Raw genomic sequence first — 25,543 nt, 5'->3', positions numbered from 1 at the left:
GGCTGTTGGGTTTCAGATGCGTTTTATTAAAGACTGCTGTTACACAAAAACTTTACCAAGATTACATACTGTACTATAATAAAGAAATGTTGTTTTGTAAGGACTCAAGACTCCTGTGCTGCTCTTGGGAGACCTTAACCCCATTTTGTGCCTGATGTATTAGCATTACAATCGAGTCACAGACGTAGCAAGCATCCCGGGAAGGTCATTTAACAACACGCACCGCTGTTTATAGGATAATTTGGTATTTAAAAAGGAGAAACTGAATTGTAACCGTGCTGTACCCTCGAAGGAGAAAAAAAGACGCAACACAGAAGAAATCCTTCTTCAGGTCTGCATATATTTTCAATGGTAACATTCATTCTATCAGAGATTCAGTAAGGTTTGAAATGTCAGGGGAAAAACACTATATAAATATCCTGATGGGAGAAGAAATGATAGAGGGATGAAACACAATATAGAACTTGATTCTGCTGCTGTGGATGCACTTAGCGCTTTACCCTCCAGGGGCCAGTCTTAAATTATTCTTCCTTTATTCCTGAAATCTACTCTGTCCTTGCTCGCTTCTCAGAACACACCAGAGGAAAGAAACCCATTTCTCCCTTTTCACCACAGAAACCGCAACGGACATTAAGTCTTATTCAAAAGAGGTGTGAGGATACATGCATCCTCTTATCTCTGGTGTTCTGTGTACTCATGCCTGTTAATTAGTAACCGGGCAGGTCAGAGTGAGCACTCTGGATCTACATTTCCCATTGGGATTATAAGGATATTAGACAGAAGTGACAGGCACCAGTGCACACAGAACCACAACGGTGAAGAAAAAGAAATCGGGGGAATTACATTTCTTTTCCTTATTCACTGCCACACTGCAGTGGATTCACCCTGCTGTGCCAAGAAAGATGGTTCAGAGAGAATGAATGAAAACAAACAGAGGGTCAGGGGAAAATAAGAATCCAAAAATATATATTTATGTTTATATTTATATATATATATATATTTATATATTTACGAGGTATGTATCCACAAAAAAAAGTAACACCCAGAATTTCAAAATAGGCAGTCTGTTTTTCCAAATGTGTCCTTGCTTGCGATGCCTTAAGGAAACATTAATATTAATATTAATTAAAAATGAAAAAAAATAAAACTGGGACGCTTTGCTGTCCAACACCCCTGTTCGTTGTGTCAAACCTCATAGTCCGCGTTCTGACACCAGAATCTCCACTATCGGGAGTCCAAAAGCACCAAGGTGGCACTGGTGTCAGGCTGAAACTCAAAAAACAAAAAAGGAAGAAAGGATCACAAATCACAAAGTCTCAAAAGGAAACATTTCACTTCATTGTTGAAAAGAGAAAAACAAGAGCACCTCTAACCGTTGATTTCCCAACAACCATGGTCTCAGTCTCCAAGATCCAGTTTGGAGAGAGCAAAACTGTTGAGCCAGGGTTGAGGTGGCAGGTTGGAGGAGAAGGGAGGCCAGCCACAGGTCCGAAAAAAAGGTGTCTTTGTGCAACGAAACAAGCTTTGAGATTAAACAAAGCAGGAAACAAAAGAACCAGTGGCAGGTGTCCTCCCGACGATTGTTAGTTAGGCTGGCGGTAGGGGATCTCTCCCCTCCGTGGTCATGCTAGGTACTGCTGCATCGCCGTCTTCGCCCTGAGAGAGAGAGACGGAATCAGTCAACTCTGCTCAGAAATTTAAGAAGAGTCTGATGAGAATGTTTTATGATTTGCAATCCTGGCCTACCTGTCACTGAGGTTGGAGTCAGAGGCCTGGGTGAGTTTGTGCAGGATGTCCACAAAGCCCATCTCCCTCAGCTTGTCCTGACGCTCCTGAGAACCTGAGAACACATGATAAAGCAAAGAGGAAAATTAATTCATTCCAGCATCTGCCAACATTAAAAATCCATTTTTAGCTTTGTGCTAATAAAAATGAACACTGTCAGGTCAGAGTTAAAAAAGGCTATGTAATTTCTTTGAGAATTTCGTGCACCATACATGTTTTGTAGACAACAAAATTTACTTTGCATTTAAAAGATGTTTCACATTTTCATCCAGAGCAGAGGACACAAGGGTCTGTAAACAACTGAACAGGTAAATGTTTTCTCAACCATTCTCACTCTCAAGGCGTATTCACATTATCGCGGAAAAACAGCATTTGCGCTCACCTCCTCCGTTATTGTGTGTGTGGTGTGTTGTGACGGCTCTGAGCAAATGTCTGCGGTGCTCCAAGCAATCGCTGTTGACCACTGCTTGAACTGAAAGATGGATGAAAAACTAATTACTTGTGTTTCTGAATTTCCAGAACTGCACAACAAATTGGCCTCACATTGAGATCAGACAAAAAAAAAAACATGTTGTTTAGCGAAATATTAGCATGCAGAGGCAGCTAGCTGGTTTGTTGCAAAAACACAGACTGAGCCCCTGAAGTGTAACAATATACTGCTAACAACATTAGCATTGTTGCTAAGGTGGCTAAAGTGTCACTGGGAGCAACGCAGAACTCAAGACCATTGTTTTCCCGTTGTAATGTGAATACGTCTTTAGACCTACAACATTTCAGCATACATGACATAATTCCAGCTTTCCTCACATCCCTCCTCCTGCTCTCTGAACCTGGCCCCTGTCGTTATTCCTCCTTCCACTTGTGTGTTCTGTCCCTTACCGTCCTCCTCATTCCAGATAAGGTTTGAGATGCAGAAGGTGGCAGCGAGCTGCAGCTTCACATTCGAATGCCCCTGTAGGTACAAAGTCAGACAAATTACAAGTGAGGAACGAGGAACAACACACACACACACACACACACACTTTATAAGATATCTAACGACTAAAAAAAAAAAAAAAAAAACAACTAACAGTGTAGGCCTCAGTTGGTACAATAACGACGACTTCCAATGACGACTCTGGTTAATGTGTAAACGTGTCAGGAGTGCAGGGAAAGCAGGAGAGAAAGTATGCATGCTGCAGCAATACCAAATATGTGATCTGATGAACAGAGAACCAGGGTGAACTACAGTGGATAGTTTATAAAAAGTACCATGTAGTATTTGATTTTCTGGAGCATGTCGTCATTGGTCATGATGAGTTCCTTGGCTGTGTTGCCGTCAGCGATGTTGGCTAGGATGCACAGCGTCTGACAGATAAGAAAAGTGAGTTACATCAGGGTTGTTATCTGAACATTTTGTTCTTTATAGTTCAGAAAAGAAAGTCTAAATTGTCACGTGATTCTCTATGATGTGCTTCCATCTCTTCAAATACCACTACACCAGTAGACATGCCTAACTGATAAAAACTGACCTCAGTCAGACAGCCTGTAATCATGTCTGCAGAATGTTAAAACTACTCTGCAATGCGGGTTTTTAATGCAGCTGTAAGTAGAGTTCTGTATGAAAACCCATTTGTAAGCATAAAACAGAGGGACTGCTCACCTGTTCTTTGACCTCTAAACTGTGCTCCGTTTCCAGGATGAGGGTCACTGCCTGCATGATCTGCTTCCCATGAGAACTCATGATCTGGTCAATGTGCTGACAACATGACAGTCAAGAGTGGAGAGTAAGCAGGAGAGAATTTGTATGCATGACATATGTAAGATTTCTGGACAGTTTGTGTAAATTCAACACATACCGGGCCATGTGTATGAATATATGTGCATTCAAGGTTGGCGCTAAGGTGAATTACTAAAATTTTTCCTGTGACATGCCATATAAAGGGTAACCGTTCAAGACCTGCCAATAAAGACAGTCTACATACTGACCTGTGATAGCACTGAAACCCCAGAGGGGTGCTACTTTGCTCCTGCAGCTGTTTTCTTTGCACAGACTAGAATGTTTTCCATATTTTCCAAATATAAAACACGATCTACAAATAGATTCAAAATCCACAAACAAACTCTTATTTATCCACAAACAGAATATGTATTTCTGTCGTCTGCATTTGTTTATCATAATTTTGACTCAAAATCCCAATTTCTACACTCTTCACAATTTTCAAACAGTCTAACATGTATTTTCAAACTACTCTTTCAAGACAAGCGTACAAATCTTGCACATTGCTCAGCATTCAAGAATCTGTGTTTGTGGATCATGGTCTATTTGTGAATTGCAAATTTATATTACAAAATGTAAGATACTGTATTTGTGACTCATAGTCTAAGCATTTACAATGATATTGACATTGATTTACCCCCATAAAAGGGCTATTCCTAAAATGCAATGACTTTGGCTCATTGGCTATTATTAAACATTTTTTCTCCAAAATTAATTTACCCTACATTAATAAAGTCTCTAAACATGCTTGTGTGTGTGTGCGCGCATCTCTCACTGGGCGTGTTGACAGCAGATTGCGCAGCAAACCGAGGGTCTTCATCAGCACATTGGTGTCCGGGTCTGATAGCAGGCGGAACAACTGTTCCGTACCCAAACACCGAACAATCTCCACCTTCACCTTCTGTTCTGCCTGGAACGCCATGTTCTTAACACGCAAACACATACATACATTTTATACTGAAATAATCTGGCAGTCACTGTGTGAACATGTCATAGTGATCAATGGTTTAAGCGAAAATTAGAAAAAGAGATGTTTCATTAAATCCAAACATGTACAGTTCTGGAAAGCACAGATTCAATCCACTTCCCAGGATTTTGATGGTTGTAAAGAAGCCGACAAAAGTAAAAAGTGTGAAGTCATCTTTTTACCATCAGGGCCCAGATCCCATTGACCCTCAGTGCAGGACTGTCACTCTGGGTCAGACTACATAGTAATTCAATCACCCCTGACTCCAAGATGGGCTGCAGATAAACAGAAGCAAATGGTCTCAACATTAAAGTCATACAATCTGTTCTCTTTGCAATGTTATGAGTTTATGTGAATCTGTACCTCTTTGCTGGGTGAGAACTCCAGCAGTAGATTGCATAGTGTAGAGGAGGCCATGACCAGGACTTCATCTGGGGCGTTCTGCAGCAGCTACATACAACATGACATAACTTTACACAGTATGCCTTTATTTTACTTTCACATCAACACACCTGCACACATCCAGCCTGAGAGCTGATACATGTCAAGTAAAGTGACAAGTATATAAATACAATTTCTTCCCCTATAAAGATAGATGACAGAGATGTGTTTTGCGGTATGAACTTCCTTCACTGGATTTGTTTCCTTCAAATTCTGAAACTGACCTTCATGAGGGGTTTCCACACCGCATGGTCATGGAAGCTGGTCCTCAGCTGCTGCACCGACCGCGAAAGACTATGAAGACACCTGGAGAAAAAAAAAACAAATATGACAATTTTGTTTCAGAAATGTCAGTTAAATTCTTGGTGCAGGAACTAAAAGCAATCTAAGAGAGCACTACTGTCGAGTGTAGATGAGTTTGAAGAATGACAAGTCATGTCAGTGTGTCATCATCAGGGTGGGAAGACAGAGCGGGGCGCAAAGAGACTCGCTTCGCACTGTACCTGACAGCCGCCAGACGGACTTTAATGCTGGATTCTGATAGGCCGCTGACTATCCTGTCCATCATGTTCTCCGTCTCTGTGATCTGAAGACAAAAAAGGAGGGAATGGATGAGAACAACAAACAAGTATGCACACAATTATATATGCAAATACACCCACAGCAAGGTCACCTTTTTGCGGATGTCCTCGTCGTTGGAGCCTAGCGAGGCGTAAAGTTTGAAAGCAGCTTGTCTCAGCTCATGTGCGTGCTTCAGGTCATGGTCCAGCTGCAAATGACAGCGTGGACAGAAAGTGACCTGGTGCATAATGTCAACAGTGACAGAACTTTTTGATAAAGAAGTTGCTATAAGACATTTTTAAAGGCTCCGTTTTCACTTCCTAATAATTCTGCTTGATATATTAAATTGTTGATAATCAATGGCACCACATAAGTACATTCAGGATTATTGGGTCATTATAATAGCACAACTATCCTGGTCAAAGTGCTGTCTGGAAGTCTGAGCCAAATTACCTTTAAGTGGACTTATTAAGAAAAATTATTGTGATTATCATTTTAGGCCATGCTAGTGGCTCTAGAGATTTAAAGGTCGGTTGGTCCACCACTTTGGTCCAGACTGAAATACATGCAAAACTTTTAATTCATCAGTCTGATCTGTCCTGTGTGTTTGGCGCTAATTAGGGAATGTGTGCATGCTAACATGCTAAACTAAGATGGTGATAAACAATACACGTGCTTAACATCAGCATATCAGCATTGATATTGGGAGCATGTTAGCATGTTCCAGATGTCAACATCAGCATTTAGATGAAGACACAGCCTCACAGTGCCATTAGCATGGCTGTAGACTGTGAGTCTAATGTTACAGCCCTAATACATACATTAAATGTTAAAAGGTCCCAATCCGGCCCACTGACTCACCCTCTTAATGTCAGTGATGGCAGACACAGAGCTGGGGTATTTGAAGTAGTCGGCCAGCATGGCCACGAGATGGTCGGTGGTGCTTGCGATCCGCTGCAGCTCCACATCGGGCTCCATCAGGTAGGCCAGTGTCTCTGCACCCTCCACCCTCTCCTCAAGCAAATGCTCTTTACTGCACATCCGCACGAGGCAAGGCAGGGTCTGGACGAAAAACAGAAGGTCACATGCACATTAAATAAAGAAATGTCACTGATATAATAACAGAATAATAATAATGGTGAATAGATGTGCAGTTGCAGAGGTGTCAGAAAAGCCTGACCTTTAGGACTATGCAGCTGTCGTCTGTCCTGATGGCGCCCGCTCGACACATGTACGTTAGACTGGGACAGAAGGAGAAGAGGTCACATATAAAGAAAAACATACAGGAAATATAGACATATAAATAAATATGGTTACGTGCCCCTCACCATTTGGCTGCTGTCAGCTGCATGTCAATGGGTTGATCCCTTTGCATCATTCTAACAAATACCTGAGAGAGCAGTTCACCATCTACCAGCACTGACAACAAAAATATAGATAAACTGGGGTTGAAAAGTGAATCTCATACGAAGAGTAGAAAAAAAGAAGAGAAGAACATTTCCTCACCATTCACCAGTGTCATGGAGACCTGAGTGTTCTCATAGGCCAGGACTGAGAAACACTTTAACGCCTGCATTCGGACCTGCAGAAGTCATGAGGTTGGTTGGAAGGATTGAATGACATACAGGAGGTAAATGACTACTGTGTGTATGAAAGGTCGAATCATCCACTTGGTTCAGCATATATACCCAGAGAGAGACAGCCAAATACCTTATAAGAGGGTGAGATAAGTAGAGGGGCAATGTTCTGGATGGCGCCGTGGTTGAAAAGAACCGTCTGATGCTCTGGGGTCTGGAGACGACAAACGTCCAATCACCAATGAATCTTGGTCTGGTTACAAGTGTGATGGACTCCACTGTGTGTGTGTTTGTGTGTGTACAAATACCAATAAATACCTTACAACAGTGGGCGAAGATCTGTGTGATGTACTCCTGGGCTCTCTGCGAATGACTCAGTAGAGACATTAGATGGGGAATCACAGTGGGGTCCTAAAAAATAAACGCACCCAATTCTAATTTCAAAATAGCAATAGTTAGAACTGGCCTGGTCCTTGCTAAAATACACAATTAGAGGCAAACGTAACTGATACTGAAGCATCAATACCTGCATTAATATAGTGTATAAGAACCTGCATGAATTTGTTTCAAATGCTATAACATACACTTGGAGGTAATTATGCATTTAAAATCTGTAATATTTGTGATATTACCACTGAACCAAATGTTTGGGTAAAGTGAAAGCATGGCTCATGCTACTGTGCCATGCGACTGAGATTCAAACTTTTTCTGTTTTAGCTTGCTGCTTTGGTTTCACAGCCTGTATATTTACCAAATGAATGAGTCATTTTGTGCACAACAGGCTAAATGAATAATAACCTACACTGTTCTGTTTAAGACGGGTTACTGTATGAATGAATGTGTTTGACGTACACGTTCATGTACTTGGTATAATAATAAAGAAAAATATAAATGACAAAATTAATTGACACAGACAGGTACTCTGCACTCAGTGAGCTTGTTAAACAGACAAGTTATGTCTAAAATTGTACTGGTGCTCATTTATAGGCCAGGCAGAACATGTACAAGACAACCTACAGTATAGAGCAGCTGCACAGGGGTGACTGGACTGATGAAGACAGTTCTGAGACATCGAAGACAAGCTTCAATGAAGATTACTTCAGGACACAATAGACCTGCAAGCACAAAACAAAGGGGTTGGATACTGAAGGTCAGTCTCTCTGCAATTCACTGAAGGTGTTATGCTCTGGAGTAAGGATTTGCATTCATGAGCATGTATGTGTGCCCCAACCTTGAAGAAGGGCAGGGATGATGTGACAGTCCACGAGGGATTTGATGTTGTTTTCAGTGCCCATGGCTAGGCTGCCAAGCACGACGGCACACTCTGTCCTCAGCTCCAGACTGGATGAGCTCTGCTGAAGCAGGTATAATAACCTGGAACCAATGAACAAACAAACACACACACACACACACACACACACGCAAGTTCACTGTAAAGGGGTGCTAAGAAACCTCTAAGTTGCAGTGTAGATGGTCACATTGTAATTTAGCTGCTATCTAAAAAAAGGTTAATGGTCAGAGAGTGGCAAGTAGGAGGAAGTCGAAGTGGAATGGTGTGCAGAGACATACCTCGGCACAGCTCCGAGGACAATCAGATTGGCCTTCTGCTTGTTGTTTCCTATGACTGCATTCTTCATGTCACTGAAGTCAGACATATACACACACACACACACAGATGAGGACCCTTCTTGGCAATCTATTTGAGGCAATTGTGACAAATGTACTTCACTATCAATAACAAAAGCCGATAAAAAGTTAGATAAAGCCGTATTACTGCCCACTATGCACAGCGTAATTCTTACCAATTTACTAGCACACCATTTTTTACACTAAAGTACATATAGATACATACTTGTAGGTACAAGAGAAGATGTGAAGTTGGAGAATAAGGGGTTAACAATTTGGGAACCTAAAGAGAGTACCTATTCTAATATTTTAGGTCCAACCTATGGAGCAATAATCTGGCATTTCTGTTCCTGAACTTTACACCTTGTACCTACAAGCGTATTGGTACGTACTACCGGTAAACTGTACAATAAATTGGGAAGAATGATGCTGTACGTTGTGGGCCATAATCTAAAGCAATCCTATTGGAATGTTTTTATTCTAAAAATATGAAACTTGCTTTAAGTACAGCACATTACATTTCTCTAAAGATGCATTTCGCCCAGCGGTGTCCTTTGATAATATAAGCTGAGCTAATAGTCATCAGACTGTTCAGAGATTGTGAAAAGTAGTCTCCGGCAGAGCAGGGGCAATGAGTTAGATCATCTGAAAAGTTATAAAAGGCACCAGGCAGACAGAGGTCAACCAGGTTGACATTTGCAAATTGGAACAGAGAAGGTTTAAATCAAGCAGATGTATCACATAATCTTGTAGGACACAGAATGAGCCTGTTAATTTGTATTCACTGCATTTTGTTTTCCATGCAACATTTCCTCTTCTCTCTCTCCAAGTGCCCCAGATTATATCAAATAGCGGGTGAGCCTAGTGGAAAAGTACAGCTGTAGCAGGCAGTCAAGTCAGTCAGGTGCTCGGCTAGTGGAGCGGTACAAGCCGTAACCAGAGCTAGTCTCTTCAGAAGTTAAAAATAACAGTGAAATAGTCAGAGTCCAGGTCACCGCGGTTGAGACAGAGAGTGAGTTAGAGATATGAAGTCACACTGAAGAGTGAAATAGGCTGTCTCATGAAAGCCTGTAAACATAGAGACGGTGCTCACTCAGTAATACCACCCTCAGTCATGTTTTCTACTGATTAATTCAATATGATATCCAAAATAAGTCTTTTCATTAGCTGATTTGATCAACAACCTGTGAAAGACATTAAGCAAAACCAGCTGGCTTCCTGGAAAAGTGTGTACGTTATTTTACCAACGCATTTCAGCACAGGACATTCATCAGGGTTTATCAAAAGAAAAAATAAATTTGGTAAAGCCACATGCTGTGCTGAAACATACTGGCAGATTAAAGTCCTCACTCTTCCAGTAAGCTAGCTGGTGGAATAGCAGCAATATATCCACTCTACAAAATGTAGTCAAGCCGTGAAGGGACAGACAGTCATTTTCTGCACAATAATTAATATACACTCTATATAGAGCCTTTCCCTTCCTCCAATAGTTAAGACACCACACACACATTATTTATTCATTTATTTATTTATTTATTTATTTATTAAGTGCTGCTGTACTTACATGACTCCCTGCAGCACTTTCTGTGGGTCAGGGTCAAACAGTCTGTCAACATAATGGCGACTAGTGGCAGTGACTTCCTGCGTGAAGATAAATACAACAGTGATAAAGTTCACTGACACATTTTTTAAAAATTACTTAATGAGAACTTAATAATTTCAGATTCTCTTTCACTTACACACAACAGAAAAACAAGAAATATAGTGTACAGATTTGAGCATATTTAATGGCCTTTTCGCATTTTAAGAACAATTTTACAACAAATTAAAGCTGGAAAGCTGAGAGAAAGAGTTTGCCGGACTAAAAGTCTGCATAATTAGGTTTACTTCTGACTGGAAAAATACCATGCATTTAAATAGCTCCAAATATTAGAAAAACTAAAGCAATTTCTCGATCATTTAACTTAAATAAAAGGCTTTTAAATTTATTGCAGACATTTAAAAGACCCACAGTAACGCACACTCACACATACAGCAGCCTCCATGCAGGGCCGTTTACAGGCAGTTATACATGACACCCAGTGGCTACATGTGGCACCTGAAAACCTTGTTTATATCATTGACAGCTTTAACCAGAACTTTCCACATGACCCCAGAGGAACAGACCTCTTCCAGCTAACACGCTGCTGTGCACATTCTGCACATGCATAAACCTGTCTTTGATTTACAATCGTTATATTTTATCTTAATCGCTACTTATTTAACGATAACTTTAAGTTACAGCCGTCGTCACCTTCCAGAATAAACTGCAATACTATCCTAATTGTTAGACTTTTGGCTGATGACAGAGCTCATTTTAACCCACTCGAAAACTCCTCAAGAGGTGGGCAATCAGTGAGTTTTTAGCTTCTCTAGCTTAACCGTATGCTAGTTGCTAGCTAACGTTACTTTGAGCACAGCTAGCTTAACAACGTTAAGTTTGCTGTTGTAATTAGCAAGCTGCAAAGGTTACGGGAAAATAAAATCGGATCTTTGGGATAAAATGCTCAATCCTGCAACGTGTTTCACACTGTGCAGTGTGCGATATTTTAAACGCGTTTGGATATTTAGTGACAGCACTCTCACTCTTATTAGCAGTTAGCTGCTAGCTCATTCCGAGTGACACTGACAGGTACTTCGTTCGTTTAGTTTGTGTATCTTAATACACAGACGGGGCGAACGGACACATTAATCACGTGCACCCCTTCACATGTTCAGAACGTTCCCGCCCGGCCGGGCGAGGTCAGGGTAGAAAACCATTCTAATCACCAGCCACTGTAGCAGCTACATGTTGCTAAGCCTTTAACTTAGCTTCCAAGCTAACAGAAGACATACACCCTTCATAGTTTGACAGCTCCTAGCTTCTTCATATGACTCATCAAATCATATTAACCACTCGCTGTTGGAGTGAGCGTTCTGCAAATCTGACAACGCTATTTGAAACTATGACAGAGGGACACTCACAGACAGCACACTGATGCGGAGTGGGGCCTCCAACAAGCACGCCATCTCTCTTCCCACGATCGAGCGCCCCAATCGGCGCAGCACTTTGCAGACACTCCGCCCCCCAGAGCAGCTGTGAGCGGCTTTTAAAAAGTAACTGCAGCTAAACCACGCAGCTCCTCGCTGGCGTTAGTAAAATCAGGTGATTAAATATCCCTCTACGAGCTCGGCTGTAAAAACTAGCAGCAGATACACAACAAAAAAACAACAACACTGCTAACTTGGCGAGGTGTCTCAGACTGTGGATTTGTCAATGAGGTAAATTTTGTTTATAAACGTGACGTAGGTGATGTCGCTTCGAGTTAGATTCGATTAAAAAGAAATAACTTGACCCATATGTCATGTAATTAATACAGAGTTAAATACAAATACAGAATGTTAGACAGATACCAATTTTAGGTTAATATATGCTAAACAGTACGTAAATGTAAAAATAGTTTTCCACAATTTCTGGGTAGAATCTACCGCCACCGGTCACAAACGAACGGTTTACTTAAGTTGGTGACGTACTGCGCATGCGCATTAAGTGGTAGCTGCGAGGTGGGAAAATTCATTCTATCGTCGTGTGTCTGCTAACCTGTAACATAAACATGATTTAAAGAAACATTTTGTAAGTTTACGACGTAAAATACTGGACACACATACTTTCTAGTTATTCACTTATCGCCGTAAGTAATGAGTTTGTTATTTTATATTGCTCTGGTGTGTTTGTGGGAGGAATATGGTTCACTGTTTGCTCTCTGGTCCAACACGATGTAACGTTAACGTTATGGTGTATCAGATTAACGTTAACTGCGTGGCCTAGCCAGCTATTACATGTTCTGTTTTGTTTCTAATCTTACCAGTTATGTTTAGCGGTATGTTGTAATAGTATACGCTGAGTAAGATAAAAATATATATTGCAAAGGCCTTGTGGACACGCACGAAAGTAGAAGTAGCTAGCCCCAATTGTCAGATATAAAAATGTGGTTGGGCACAACTTTTTGATGTGCGCGTCTTCGAGCCAACGGTAATAGCTCCAAAAAAAGACAAAAGTAATTGTGCATTACTGTCCTTAAATACGTAATGTGTTACAAGTGGTCACACGCTGTCCTTTCAGGTTAACGTTAGTTATTGATTAGCTTTCGTTTCATTTTCTTTCATTGTTTAATTCACTCTTTCTATAAAGATGAGACATGACATTGGAGATGCCTTACGTTACCATAGTTTAGCAGCTGGTTATTTTTATTCAAAGCAACTATTGTCAACTTTCTGCACATTGACTGATAAAACTGTTGTAAGTGTGAAACCGAAAAGGAGTCGCCTTTCTAGTTTTGTGAGTAATTTTATTGTCAAACCTACTGACTTAAAACCATGTTATTGCTCTAACTAATACTAATACTTTTTAGTGAAAGGAATAGCATCACCAATGTTTTTAACTTTATTTTTTTCAAATCACTAAATGTTATATACACCATCTTTGTGTTCAGTTCAGCTCGTTTATTATTATCCCAAGTGGGGAAACTTAAGTTGCAGTCAGGATACACGCTAAAACATACATCATCAGATAGACAACACAAGTAGAAAAAACATGTACAAAATACTGTGATCAGAACACAAAAAACAATCTCTAAAATGTAAGGTTACCCGAGACGATTTAACAGGGTTATTGCACAAGGAACAAAATAATTTTTGCTCCTATTGCTCTTGAATCGTGGCACTCTAGAAAGTGTTGAGGCTGACAGCCAATAGGTGGTCAGAGAATACAAACCAAACCCTAACTGTGATTTCCTGGGGGATCCGCAGCTTACCTCTTTGTGCAGCATGAAGATTGCAGTGGAAGGCTGCTGCCATGGGGAGCTGGACAAGATCTACGAGACAATCGGCTATCTGGAGAAGAAGGAAGGGGTGAAAGTGGACCTGCTGCTTTGCTGTGGAGACTTCCAAGCAGTGCGAAATGAGGGAGACATGAAGTGTATGGCGGTACCAGCCAAGTACAGAACGATGCAGACCTTTTACAAGTCAGTCATTTTTTTTTTCTTGTTTAAAAAATGCAAGATGTGATTCAGGGCCATTTAAAACAAATTGTCTTTGTTGCAGATACTATTCTGGAGAGAAGAAGGCTCCAGTACTGACCATCTTCATTGGAGGGAACCATGAGGCTTCAAACCACCTGCAGGAGCTGCCTTATGGAGGCTGGGTGGCACCCAACATTTATTATCTGGGTATGGACCAGCAGACAGTAGATGTGATTATTCTGTCTATCTGTTAATTCCCAGGTCTGACTTGACAGTATTTCCCTAGGTTATGCTGGTGTTATTCGCTACAAAGGGATTAGAATTGGTGGTGTATCTGGCATCTTCAAATCACGTGACTACAGAAGAGGTTGGTAAACCCTTTTTTACTGCTTAATGGTTAAGTTTTATACATGTCGCAGTATGTTTACAAGAAATGTGTGCTCTTTAAGGTCATCATGAATTCCCTCCATACAATCCTGACACACTTCGAAGTGTATATCACATCCGAAATATTGAGGTATTCAAGTTAAAACAGGTAAATATCTTACATTCAACTTGTTATCTTGCTCACAACTTAAAATATTGTTAATTTATATCTTAACAGTGTGTATCGATTCATAAATGTTTTTCCCCACTAAGATCCAGATGCCCATAGACATTTTCATGAGCCATGACTGGCCTCGTGGAATCTACCACTATGGAAGCACAGGGGAATTGTTGCGAAAAAAGAAGTTCCTGCGTCAGGAAGTGGAGTCCAACACTCTTGGAAGTCCTGCTGCTGAGGAGCTCCTAGCTCACCTCCAACCCAGCTACTGGTTCTCTGCACATCTTCATGTGAAATTTGCTGCTGTTATGCAGCATCCGGTGAGAGCGACAGTTTTTCTGCAGCTAGCTGTATTGCTGCTAATGTGCCACTGGTACATTTTAGATTGTTATTCTGAGTACCAATCTAATGCACCAATGTAATAAACCAACTCAGTGGATTCTCTTGTCCTTAGCCTAAAGGTAATGCTGCCCCACGTGTAACCAAATTCCTGTCCCTGGATAAATGTCTGCCCTATAGGGAATTCTTACAGGTGAGAGAAAGTTTTGTTGTTAAATAATACAAAGGTCACAGGCAAGTTTAAGGTGTAGGGGTGATAAATCTAAGCAAGCATTAAATATATATGTACACTTGTGTTGCAGATTGTGGATGTTCCAGAGAGACCGGGTTCATCTGAGGGTCTTGAGTATGATCCAGAGTGGCTTGCTATTCTGAAGGCCACCAATAGTCTACAAAGGACCACCCCCCACCCCTGGAACCCACCAGAGAATAATGGCCTGCACGAACGGTACACAAGATATTTAGACAAGCAATTACAGGCAGTGAAAATGCAGTCAGTTGAAATATGGTCATCCCAGTGAAAAGGACCCAATGGTGCCTCAAGAGCCACTCATGGATATAAATTGGGGAAACCAAAAGACAATCATTTTCAAGCCGTAACTTAACGTAGCTTTGACTAAAGCTCCACTGAAGCAGACCTGGCATGTCATAATTTCAGTTAAACTTATTTTTATAAATTAGGCAAACTCCTACATTTAAGACTCGGGGAAAAAGTAGCTGCCTGAACATAAAACCGACTTCATAAATTAAATTGTTTACCTATAGAAGGAAATTAAGGTAGATTTATTAGTCATTTTACAACACATGGTTCTATAATGAGATTAAGCTGTGGTTCCCTTTATGCTACTCGAAAAAAGCAAATGTTATATAGAAAAATGATATAAAGTAGATGGATGGCTAAATAACAAGTCACAGAAAATAATTGACATGGTGAAAAAAGAAACTGATATGGTGAAGCGCTGAGGATGAATTTAAGTCTCACAGCCTGGAGGAAGAAGCTGCTCTGTAGTCTGGTGGTGCGACAGCAGATACGTCTCTTGCCAGATGGCCGCAGGGTGGGTACTGTCTTTTGGTGTCCTTTGGGCTCTGCACAGACACCTCACCTCACAGTTATCACCGATGCTCAGTAGATGGGTACCAGTGCGGTTGGATATATTTTATATTCTGGGTATACAACCAATGATCATTATTGAATTTTTTGCAGATAAATAATGATAAATTAATTAGCTAATAACTGTTTTGGTCTAGATAATGCCTTGAGTTGTCTGATCAACAAATGTAGTTTAGTTTACTAATCACAAGTGTTTGTGGTAGAGACCGCACACTTAAGCTGCAAAAAAAAGATCTATTCTTAACACTTACAAGAACAACACATTTGACTTCATCATGCTCATGAAAATATGCAGTGGACCAAAGGCTTAAATATAAACACACACAGCTTGTGTAGCAATTAGCAATGGCATACAGGTGTTAAAATAAAGCTTGGTCTAATGTTTCAGACAATGAGGTACAAAATACAACATACAGAAATGCCACAGAGCAATTCACACTACTCATTTTTTTCTGACTACGTGTTCATCTTCCTGTTCCAGCACCTTCAGCCCCAAAGTACTTGCTGTGTGCAAAGTGATTTTTTTCTCTTTCATATTCAGTTTACAATCTTATAACACAAGACAAGCTTGAATATATCAGTAGTGTTTGGGATTGACTTTTGCAGTTTACTGAAACATGACGACACAGCTGTTGGGCTTACAGTTTTGGTTCATGCTGTCTTTTACAATATGGATTGTCTATAACCATCAGGTGGGACTTTAGACCTTCAGAAGAAGCTATGATGCAGGTGGTGGAAGATCTCAGCGGTGAGCTTGCCATTCCAGACAACTTTAGCCGGACTGTGCCTCCGTATGACCCCAACAACCCACAGCCCCATGCCACCCCCAGCTGTAACACCAATCCTCAGACGACCGAGCTCTGTGCCACGTTAGGTCTCACAGACATCTACGCCCAGGTTGGGCAGGGAGGAGATGGTTTGGGGAGAGTTCAGGGCAGTACTGGAGGGGAGGAGGAGGAGGATGAAGACGAACATAGTGTAGCAAGTGTGGACGAGCCAAGCGAGTACCCAACCGACACTTCGGGGCTGTCGAGTTCATTAAATCCTGATGAGATCACAATAGAGGATGAGTGGGAGGAAGAGGAGGGAAAGGAGGAGGATGACAGGTCTAACTCAAAAGCGGCAGCAAAGGGAGATGAGCTCTCTGATGTACCTGTAGGTGAAATCCACACCCCGAGCCGTATGATTCTGCCCGAGCCCAAATCAGATTTCTCCCCCACCCGTATGTCCAACCTAATGAACCTGCCACCTCCCGCCCACTCTACCCCCGCAGTAGCCCGCTCTCACTTTGGAGCAGAAGGGGAAGGACACTGTGAGGGCGATGATGAGGATGCAACAGCTGTACGTATCCTAAAACGTACCAGCGATGAGACAAAGGCTGCTGGCAGTAGAGACACAACTCCCAGAATCAAACGCAGGAACCAGGTCATCTATACAACAGTGGAGGGTGAGGAATGTGAGGATTAGAGGTCAGGGTCAGATGGGGCAGAAGGTGAGGAGTCATTCCATACCATTTGTCACATAGTGTACAGGTATTTTTTAGTTTATTATATTTTATTGATTTGCAAAACTTGGTATTAATTTATGTATTTACTTTCTGCCGTTTTATACAGCCACTGACATGAGCTCCACAAAGCAGGAAGTACGGCTTTATTAAAACGCGCTAAAAGCAAAATGTACGCCACAAAAGAGCGTTAGTTTCTGGATTCGAATATAGCCGTTCAAAATGTTGTCTCTTTTGTTAAAATGTTTTTTATAAATTTTAATCAAACCCAGAAAATTTTAGGAAATGAGAATTTTATGTTTATTTTAGATTTGTGTTTTTGTACATGTAATTCAGACAAAGCAATGAAGCTGGAAAATTAAAATATACAATGTACAGCCACTCGGCAATCTCTCAAAAGGAGCTAATAAAATGCGGTTGTTAATATCTTGTTCAAGTGAAAGAAAAGCAATCAGCATTTTGCACTCAAAGCGCCATTCACAGCTTTATTGAACACTGCACATACTCAAAGTGCTGATGAAAAAAATCACGTCTTGTTTTAATTACCTTTTGTCATCTTAATTGCACAGGACACTGAACCTACTTGTTATTACTGAACAATAAATAAGTTAATGCTGTTCAATGTACATAATGAGCTGATGGGGGAAACAAATGTCAGCTTTTATTTGAATACTGATCGAAAATGGCACTGTACTTTAAATGCCGGTCTTAGTTTGAGACTCTTAATAAGTTCAACGTATTTTATCAAAATGCCTTAATATGCATGGTTGTGAATCTGAAAATAAAGCAGAACAAAAGACTTTCCTGGACACCAATATTCGTTTAAATCAAAGAGATTTATAACTGATTAGAGTCATTGTTTTGTTTGTTTGTTTTTTTTAAATTGTCCACTCCAGGTTCACAGGTGTGCTCTGCTAAAAACATACACTTTCTTTAAAATTAAGACAATATATAACATACAGTGTATTCAACAAGACCTCTTTACATCCATACAAAGAGCCAATACAGTATATAGCCTTATGACAGGGTGCCAAGATATTTGTTTATACTACGCCATTGTCAGGGAAATGGTTCTCCTGCACATTGCCTATGAAGCACACACTTAAACAAAGCCTCAAATGTGACTTACAGAAAAAGAAAACTGGGAATAGGCACTTTTGTTTGTTTTTTGTGTTTACATCAATTCTTTCCTCGTTTTCTTCAGCCAAGCTTTGGACAGTAACCAAGCACACAACCCCGTTTTAAGAGCATCATATTAAATTCAATGAATCAGTAAAACAATTTTAAGATCACTATGATTTCATGTTCAACAATTTAGCCTTGGGACAAGGGACAGATGGACACATTAAACACAAGATGGTACAGGTTTATTACAAATATTATGTTTTGTTATCTTCCTGCCTTACATTCTGTACTGAACTGTTTTTCTGTGAGGACACCGACCCCCAGTGTCATTTATCTGATGCCGATAATTTTATCTGGGCAGAGCCATACGTGGACAACCACACTAATTAAAAAATTAGATCAAGCTTACTGCATTCTTAAGGTTTGGGGGACATGTTCTCTGCTGCAGACATGTAATTTGTTAGAGCTCACAGTTCATATAACAATTTTAAATCAAGTGACTACATATACTCCAAATCGAGTCTATTGTTGCTGATAAGAGCTACAGCCTGTGGTGCTTCGCAGAGCACTCAAGCAAGGCAACAAAACCCAAAATAATTTTTCAATACAATAAGCAAGTCTGTTGGACCAACTGTAAAATCATCAACCTTGTGAAGACAAACAATCCCGTTAAATTAGAACTTAGTTTAAATGGTTGCCTCACATAATGAGTTTCTGTCTGGATAAAAGGAGGAGAAATATGGAGTGGAAGCAGTGCCTACCAGCAGTCACGAGAAGTCAAAACACTGGACGATAAATACGTACAAACGGACTTATGTTGGGCAAAGTGTGCCATGGGTTTTATCTAATGTGGGCCTGGACAGGACCAGTGACACCAGGGAAGGTCAGGCAGGACAGAGGGTTTAAGAATTGTGGGATCATTCCAGGGGTACAATATGTGGCGTTATTCACAGCAGGATTTGATTGATTCAAGACTAGAGGGAGGCAAAGCGAGCAGATGCAAGCTCTGACAAAGGGGAAGAAGAAAGCAGCCGCAGCGTAACCATTTTGGCTTCTGTGTTGTTGTTTTTTTTATGTCTTGGCGGGTTTTTTTTAGTTTTTTTTTTCTCCCCTCCTTTCTTGGCCTCTTGCCAGCGTGTGCTCCTCATTTTGTGCATTTTTATGCAATCGGAGCCATGACTGAAATTATGCAAGGCAGAATGAAAATGAAATAATCACGATTAGTGCTAAGTACTGCAACTGGCTTGCCACTGTCTTCCCCATTCTTTATTTCCTTCCTCTCGATCTCAGTCTTTAATATACCTCCATTTGTATATTCCAAATGCAGAATCTCAGTTGTTGGTCAAGAGAGACGGTTGTGAAACACTCGTGTCTTCCTCTTCCATTTCTACTTGCTCTTTCGTTCCTCTTATTCTTTCCTTTGATTTTCTGTCTCTGAATTTCTGTCTGCTTGGACAGGAGGATGAATGGAGGGTAAGGGAGTGAATGGATACTTGGTTACCCCACATCAGGCCCACCCCTGTAAGTTGGTTGAAGGAGGAGGGCTGTGGTGGTGTGGATTGTGAGATACTGGTGAGCGTTGTGGAGGTCTAGTTCCCACCACAGCAGGCTCTGGTAGAGTGGGCATCTGGGTCCTGGAGGTTGACTCCACGATGTCGTGCTGCATGTGTAGGGTTTTGGGTGTCTGTTTTTGGCATCTTTTTTGCTACATTAAGAAGATAAAGTAAAATATTTTGACATCAAATTTAAAAACATGCTCTATTTTCTGACTGAGGAAGTACTCAGACAGGGCACATATTGACCAAGAGTCAGGAGAAAATAAAAAATAAAACTTTCAAATATATTGATATTGTTAAAAAAAATAAATATCCTGTATCCGCATCTGAATTTAGATGCACACCAAAAGTGATAGATAATCATGGATATATGTACCAGACAAGTGCAGTGCAAATCGCCTGTCAGATCTGCCCAGAAAATGAGCTCATGTGCCTCATTTTTTCAAAGCTCATTAAGTCGTCATGTCTGGTAGCCCTTTCAAAGATTCATGAATGTGAATCTGCATCAAAAATGGAATCACTTTTTCACTGACCCATAGCTTACTTCCCACCAAATGTCATTTAAGTCTGTGAGCGAGTTCTTGACATGTGCTGCTAACCAACCTAGAGCAAAGACATAATCTCTTAAAAAGGACCAGTGTGTAAGAATGAGGTGGATTTTTGGCAGAGCATTATGCGGGGTATTTTAGATTTGGTGGAAAAACAAATTGGGGTCATTGGCCAGGTGCCTGGTAATAGTTTGCAATCGTATCGTAGGGCCAGGTTTATGTTGCTGTGTTTTGCACTGGCTGAGACTAATGTGACCCTCACTGTCCACCAATACCCATCCTGACAAACAGCGAACAGCAAACCTCCGTGTTTGAAAAGTGAAGCCAATGCGACGGCGACACCACTGGTTGCAAAAAGAAGTCTGTTGTATTGTACAGTGACAAAATGAGTAGGGGGTAAGCGAGATTTTGGAACAGTGAAGCCTGTAGATACCAAATCCGGGCTGCCTGCCAGATCCCTTTCTGCACATGCGCAAAAGTGGTCCTGTCTGTCAAAGAACGTTACCAAAAATGTGCCTGTAATTATTCATGTGTTGTTGTCTGTTCTCATCTCAGGGCGTCAGAAAGGCTGATAAAGCATTATTTGATGCAAAAGGTACCCTTCGGCGTGCGGATGAGATACCCTGTATAGCCCGGAAGCGCTAGTAGCTAGCTAGGTAGCTAGCTATGTAGGTAAATAAGGCGTTGACAGCTTGCCAAACCGCCTTATCCTTACCCTAACCATGACAGGGGTGTGTGCCTAAACCAAAGTCAGTGACCGTATGCATGTCGACCGGCTAACCCTACAGCTGCTAGCTCCTTTGTTAGATTGTCACTATTAGAAATTAAAAATGTACTGTTGAATAAGGCTTTTCTTATCTTGAGTATATTCCTATTACATCATAGTGAACAGTTTAATCTTCAGTAATTAAAAAACATTATTTTATCTTGATTTTAAAGATTCAGTTGGATCATTTTGAATAGGCAGATTTACGGTAACCTTTGACTGACGGAACAACTTTTGCGCATGTGCAGAACGGATCCGGCAGGCGGTACAGATTTGGCACTGACAAAGCCTGCATGAAGGGTTCCATGTAGGCCCAAAAATGATGTCACAACGACATCCCAACACACATGAGATGGAATTGTATAGTTTAGATAAACTATACAAAAAAATTTTTTTTTTAAAAACGAATGGCTATCACTGACGCTACGTTGGTTTTGGGCAAGTGAGCCTTGTAGGTTGGCTGATTAAACAGTCACAGTCTGAGTCAGACAAACACAATGGGACAACAAAATATTTTGTTGGAGCAGCCGGGTGCAGCCATGCAGTTACCAGAATTATTGTGTTTCTGCCGTTGCACTGCATTGTTATACTGCGTCTTACACTACACAATCATGTGCAGTAGACCCTAGTGCCAACAGGAAGTAGCCTACATAGGACCAAAAACTGGCTTCACTGCTTTTCATTCAAACCTGTGGAGAGGCTTCATCCATTCATTAAAATGTCAATGAGAAAATGAGGCTTCTCACCTGATTTATTACCTCAGTAAACACTTTCCTAATGAGTTTATGCTCTCAGTCGCTAGTTTCAAGTGTTCTTCAGCATGATTTTCTTTTTGTAGTAAAAGACAGTGAGCCAAAAACACCAAGGAGTCAGCTGTTCATTTTCTCTGGTAAGTACCTTTTATTTTAAGCCTGTTTTTCGCCAAAATTGACATCCCAATTATTAGAACAGTTAACATGAATTATGGATTCACTTTGCTAACAAAGCTAGCTAGCGCCACCTTCGTCTGAATATGGTCACATCTGGGGATGAGCCAAATAGTACATTTTGGACTTTGGAATATGGCAGAATTGCTCTAAAGAGGGCCTTTCCCGTTTCTTGCAAGTTTCAAGGCCACTGTCTCCTACACGCTTGAAAAGCGAGGGCTATTTAGTTGGTTGCAATCTGCAACCTTTCTAGATGCCACTAAATCCTACACACAGGTCCTTTTAAGCAGATGTAATGACTCCTTTGGCCTAAATCCCATTCTATTCTGGAATAAAAGTCACTTTTTTTGTTAAACTGTAAATAAAGGGTACTCACCAATGGCCAGGAAGAGATCATTGACGTTCATTGCTGTCTTGGCAGAAGTCTCCATAAAGAGCAAGCCAGTGTCTTCAGAGTATGTCTGGGCTTCCTGTGGCATACAACACACAAACAAATATTAATATAGCATCAGCAGTAATTTGAAAACCTACAAACACTATAAAAATACTTTTAAGCCTTTACCTTAACAAGAGCTAAAATGTTTCTTATCTACAAATAGCAGGCACTCAGTCGAGCACAGACCTTTGACGCCACTACACAAACCTCTGAGCTGTGATGTGCCGCCTCTGCAGCAAGAAAAGGTCAGGTAGCAGCTGGCTCGTTATGACTTTTCCAACTGTGTTTTTATGCGTGGCGGACATCACAACAATTTGATCCTTGTGCTCTACTTTCTGATCTTTTTGTGAAATTGTTCACACATGCGCACTCCCACTCTTAATCAAAATCTGCTAGCATTGGAACACCTCCACCTGGACCACTACAATCTCAACTGTAAGCTCGACTGTAGGCTTACAGGCTTAAAGCACACAGAGACATATGTCACCTGTCATCAGCAGTAATTACCGTCCAGCTTCAGAGAGGTAATCATTTCTGATTTAGTTTAGGCTACAGCCCACAAAATGGGTCAGAAGGGAGTGTGTTACCTCGTACTCTACTAGTCTCCTCTCTGCCAGGTCAGCCTTGTTCCCGGCCAGGGCGATAACAATGTTGGGACTGGCCTGCCTCTGCAGCTCCTTCACCCAGGCTTTGGCTCTCTCGAAAGTCTCCTATACAAACACAGCACCAAGGTCAGATAAACCACCGACACATATTTAATTAGCAGGAAAAAATGACAGAGGTCGTGAAAGCTGTGCATGAATAATATATCAATATAGGAATTTATTCATCAGTTAGAGGACAAACTGGACTGTAAACTTCTATCATATTGATATAAAATCAGAATGGCAAATTACACACAAATATGAAGGTTCAGGCTGCGTCACCGTTAAGTAAAAGAATGTCTTCACTTATTTGACAAACACTTCTGCAGGCAGCAACAGTGATTACGTACTAATACTAATGAATACATCTGTTTATACTATACCGGCTTGGTGATGTCAAAGACAACGATAGCAGCCTGAGCGCCACGGTAGTACATAGGAGCCAGGCTATGGTATCGCTCTTGTCCTGCGGTGTCCCAGATCTCAAACTTCACAGTGGTATCATCTAGGCACACGGACTGAGCCAGAAATGCAGCTGGACGGAAGAAGGGGGAAATAACAGGTTGCCAGGTGTTTTAAAAATAATAATAATAATAACCTCCCATCACTATCCCAATTGCTACCCCTTTGATCACCTGATTTTAGCAAACAACCTCTTCCCCCCCCTCACACAAACACACACACACTGTCCACACTTCCCAGTCTTCACCTCCTATGGTTGTCTCCTGGAACTCGTCGAATTGCCCCTTGACAAAACGCAGCACCAGGCTGGACTTGCCTACAGCCATGTCACCCAGGAGCACCAACTTGAACTGGCAGATCTTGGTTTGTGGTAGTGTGCCGTTGGAGCGGCCTCCACTCCCTCTGGAGCTCATACCGGCCCGTGTAGCAGAACGGCAGGGGGGCTGGGGCTCCTCCCTGGAGTAGATGTAGGTGCTTCTGGGATATCAGCCACTTGCGCTGCCTTCCAAACCGAGTGTGGTCAAGTCTCACTGACGGTGTCTTGACCTCTCTTAACTCCGAGCTGAAGAAGTGAAATGTTTTGTTTAGGTGCAAGATTACATCATGCCTTACCTCATAAGCACCTTTCTTTCTTTATCAAGGCAACACGTTCTTCTAGTGCAAGTCTGAAGATTGGGGGTTTATAAGGGAGGTGGAGATCTAACATGAATTCAAGGAATAGCAAAGGTTTGCATTGCTTACATTTACCAAACCTGAATGTCTACTGTTTTTACATCTAACCTCACCTCAAATACACCTTTCTTTCCTCCTCAGGGCAACAAAGGCCTCTTCCAGTCTAAAGATTAGGGTTTTATAGAGGGGGCATGTCAAGGAGTCAAAGAACCGCAAAAGTTTTCATTGCAACTGCGTTACTTACATTTAGCAACCCTGAATATCTACTGTGTTTACATCGTACCTTGCCTCAAATACACTTTTCTTTCCTCCTCAGAGCAACGAAGGCCCCTTCTAGTGCAACAACAAAGTCTAAAGATTAGGGTTTTATAAGGAAGGGTGGAGATTTCCTTGGCACCAAACCAAGGAATAGCAAGAGAAGAAGAAGTTTGCGCTGCAGCTGCATTGCTTAACATTTACCAGCCCTGCGTGTGCAAACACATACACTGCCCGTTGCAAGCAGTGTCCCATTTTCATGCAGTGAAACTTGAGCTTTAACAGAGATGCTGCGCCTCACACTGATGTTTCCCACCTCTCAGACAACAATGCTTTACATCCATCACTGCAGCAGATTTCAAAAACATTACTCCAACCTCGACGTCAGTAGTGTGAAGTCTCTGGACAGACGGCGGCCTCCACTCCTGCACTCTTGTCACTAATAGCGTTATGGTTACTCCCTCCAGTAAACGTTATCAGATCACCAGCCCTTATTTTGCGTTATGTGCTAACGGGACACCGCTCCGGCCACTCAGGTCGGACAAGACAGAACTGAATCAAAAGCTTTATATTTCGACGCCCCTGTTAAACATACCACTGCTACCTGTTCATGTGATTAACATATCACTACTGAGGGGGAAATATAAAAATATTTACCGTATATATGCTGTCGTTTCAAAAGCGCTGGTATCGCAGGATTCACTGTTGACAATCTGGCTATCAGCTGGTTAAAGAAAAACGCTTCCTGTAAAGTGACGCATGCGCACTGATTGCCGCATTGTCAATCCCGTGAAAAGAAGAAGAACCGCATTCCTCCTCCTCCTCAGTGTTATGAAGGTGTCACTTTGGGCTCTGGGTGTCTGTGGCATTTTCCATATTTTAATCAATTAATGGAGAAAA

General features: G+C 41.3%; 3 protein-coding genes across 9 annotated transcripts; 1 reads left to right on the top strand and 2 right to left on the bottom strand.

Annotated features, from left to right (window-relative positions):
* Window positions 1-320: 320 nt before the first annotated feature.
* Window positions 321-12,078, bottom strand: armc8 (armadillo repeat containing 8). Of its 4 annotated transcripts, XR_006825621.1 has the most exons (24): window positions 11,720-12,075; window positions 10,281-10,357; window positions 8,660-8,731; window positions 8,322-8,464; window positions 8,108-8,205; window positions 7,409-7,501; window positions 7,224-7,304; window positions 7,020-7,095; window positions 6,842-6,932; window positions 6,694-6,754; window positions 6,375-6,575; window positions 5,626-5,721; window positions 5,456-5,538; window positions 5,177-5,258; window positions 4,875-4,961; window positions 4,694-4,786; window positions 4,320-4,469; window positions 3,428-3,523; window positions 3,037-3,132; window positions 2,665-2,737; window positions 2,168-2,257; window positions 1,747-1,840; window positions 1,367-1,656; window positions 321-1,266 (listed from the first exon to the last, which is right to left on the bottom strand). XR_006825621.1 is itself a non-coding variant. In XM_046053457.1 (23 exons), the coding sequence occupies exons 1-23, from the start codon at window positions 11,762-11,764 to the stop codon at window positions 1,623-1,625; spliced, it is 2,112 nt and encodes a 703-aa protein (XP_045909413.1). In that variant the 5' UTR covers window positions 11,765-12,075; the 3' UTR covers window positions 321-1,622. The 4 variants fall into 4 exon arrangements, 3 of the variants coding, with proteins under 3 accessions (XP_045909413.1, XP_045909414.1, XP_045909415.1); XM_046053457.1 differs by having other exon boundaries at window positions 321-1,656; XM_046053458.1 differs by lacking the exon at window positions 2,168-2,257 and having other exon boundaries at window positions 321-1,656; window positions 2,593-2,737; window positions 11,720-12,078.
* Window positions 11,866-18,053, top strand: dbr1 (debranching RNA lariats 1). Of its 3 annotated transcripts, none has more exons than XM_046053464.1 (9): window positions 11,866-12,016; window positions 13,544-13,758; window positions 13,838-13,962; window positions 14,042-14,122; window positions 14,205-14,290; window positions 14,395-14,619; window positions 14,754-14,831; window positions 14,941-15,086; window positions 16,442-18,053. In XM_046053464.1, exons 2-9 carry the CDS (start codon window positions 13,562-13,564, stop codon window positions 17,214-17,216), a joined length of 1,713 nt encoding a protein of 570 aa, XP_045909420.1. In that variant the 5' UTR covers window positions 11,866-12,016; window positions 13,544-13,561; the 3' UTR covers window positions 17,217-18,053. The 3 variants fall into 3 exon arrangements, with proteins under 3 accessions (XP_045909420.1, XP_045909418.1, XP_045909419.1); XM_046053462.1 differs by lacking the exon at window positions 11,866-12,016 and adding an exon at window positions 12,274-12,426; XM_046053463.1 differs by lacking the exon at window positions 11,866-12,016 and adding an exon at window positions 12,295-12,368.
* On the bottom strand, window positions 17,725-25,437 carry rab5b (RAB5B, member RAS oncogene family). 2 transcript variants are annotated; one of them, XM_046053467.1, is made up of 6 exons: window positions 25,301-25,437; window positions 23,964-24,278; window positions 23,638-23,789; window positions 23,198-23,320; window positions 22,551-22,644; window positions 17,725-20,083 (listed from the first exon to the last, which is right to left on the bottom strand). In XM_046053467.1, exons 2-6 carry the CDS (start codon window positions 24,127-24,129, stop codon window positions 19,968-19,970), a joined length of 651 nt encoding a protein of 216 aa, XP_045909423.1. In that variant the 5' UTR covers window positions 24,130-24,278; window positions 25,301-25,437; the 3' UTR covers window positions 17,725-19,967. The 2 variants fall into 2 exon arrangements, with proteins under 2 accessions (XP_045909423.1, XP_045909424.1); XM_046053468.1 differs by lacking the exon at window positions 25,301-25,437 and adding an exon at window positions 25,021-25,045.
* Window positions 25,438-25,543: the final 106 nt, after the last annotated feature.

The sequence above is a fragment of the Micropterus dolomieu genome, linkage group LG07, assembly GCF_021292245.1.
Source record: "Micropterus dolomieu isolate WLL.071019.BEF.003 ecotype Adirondacks linkage group LG07, ASM2129224v1, whole genome shotgun sequence".
Taxonomy (NCBI): Eukaryota; Metazoa; Chordata; class Actinopteri; order Centrarchiformes; family Centrarchidae; genus Micropterus; species Micropterus dolomieu.
Note: the sequence above shows the minus strand (reverse complement) of the source record. Positions and strands in the feature narration are given on the sequence as shown.

Excerpts from the sequence above, each read along its gene's own strand:
- armc8 (XM_046053457.1), bottom strand. The coding sequence starts at position 11,764 with ATGGCGTGCTTGTTGGAGGCCCCACTCCGCATCAGTGTGCTGTCT. Across the intron at positions 8,206-8,321 it reads CATCCCTGCCCTTCTTCAAG|GTCTATTGTGTCCTGAAGTA; the intron begins GTTGGGGCACAC and ends TTGTGCTTGCAG. Across the intron at positions 3,133-3,427 it reads GTTTAGAGGTCAAAGAACAG|ACGCTGTGCATCCTAGCCAA; the intron begins GTGAGCAGTCCC and ends CTTATCTGTCAG.
- dbr1 (XM_046053464.1), top strand. The coding sequence starts at position 13,562 with ATGAAGATTGCAGTGGAAGGCTGCTGCCATGGGGAGCTGGACAAGATC. Across the intron at positions 13,759-13,837 it reads ACGATGCAGACCTTTTACAA|ATACTATTCTGGAGAGAAGA; the intron begins GTCAGTCATTTT and ends TCTTTGTTGCAG. Across the intron at positions 14,291-14,394 it reads AGGTATTCAAGTTAAAACAG|ATCCAGATGCCCATAGACAT; the intron begins GTAAATATCTTA and ends TTCCCCACTAAG.
- rab5b (XM_046053467.1), bottom strand. The coding sequence starts at position 24,129 with ATGAGCTCCAGAGGGAGTGGAGGCCGCTCCAACGGCACACTACCACAA. Across the intron at positions 23,790-23,963 it reads CCAGGAGACAACCATAGGAG|CTGCATTTCTGGCTCAGTCC; the intron begins GTGAAGACTGGG and ends TCTTCCGTCCAG. Across the intron at positions 23,321-23,637 it reads TCTTTGACATCACCAAGCCG|GAGACTTTCGAGAGAGCCAA; the intron begins GTATAGTATAAA and ends GTGTTTGTATAG.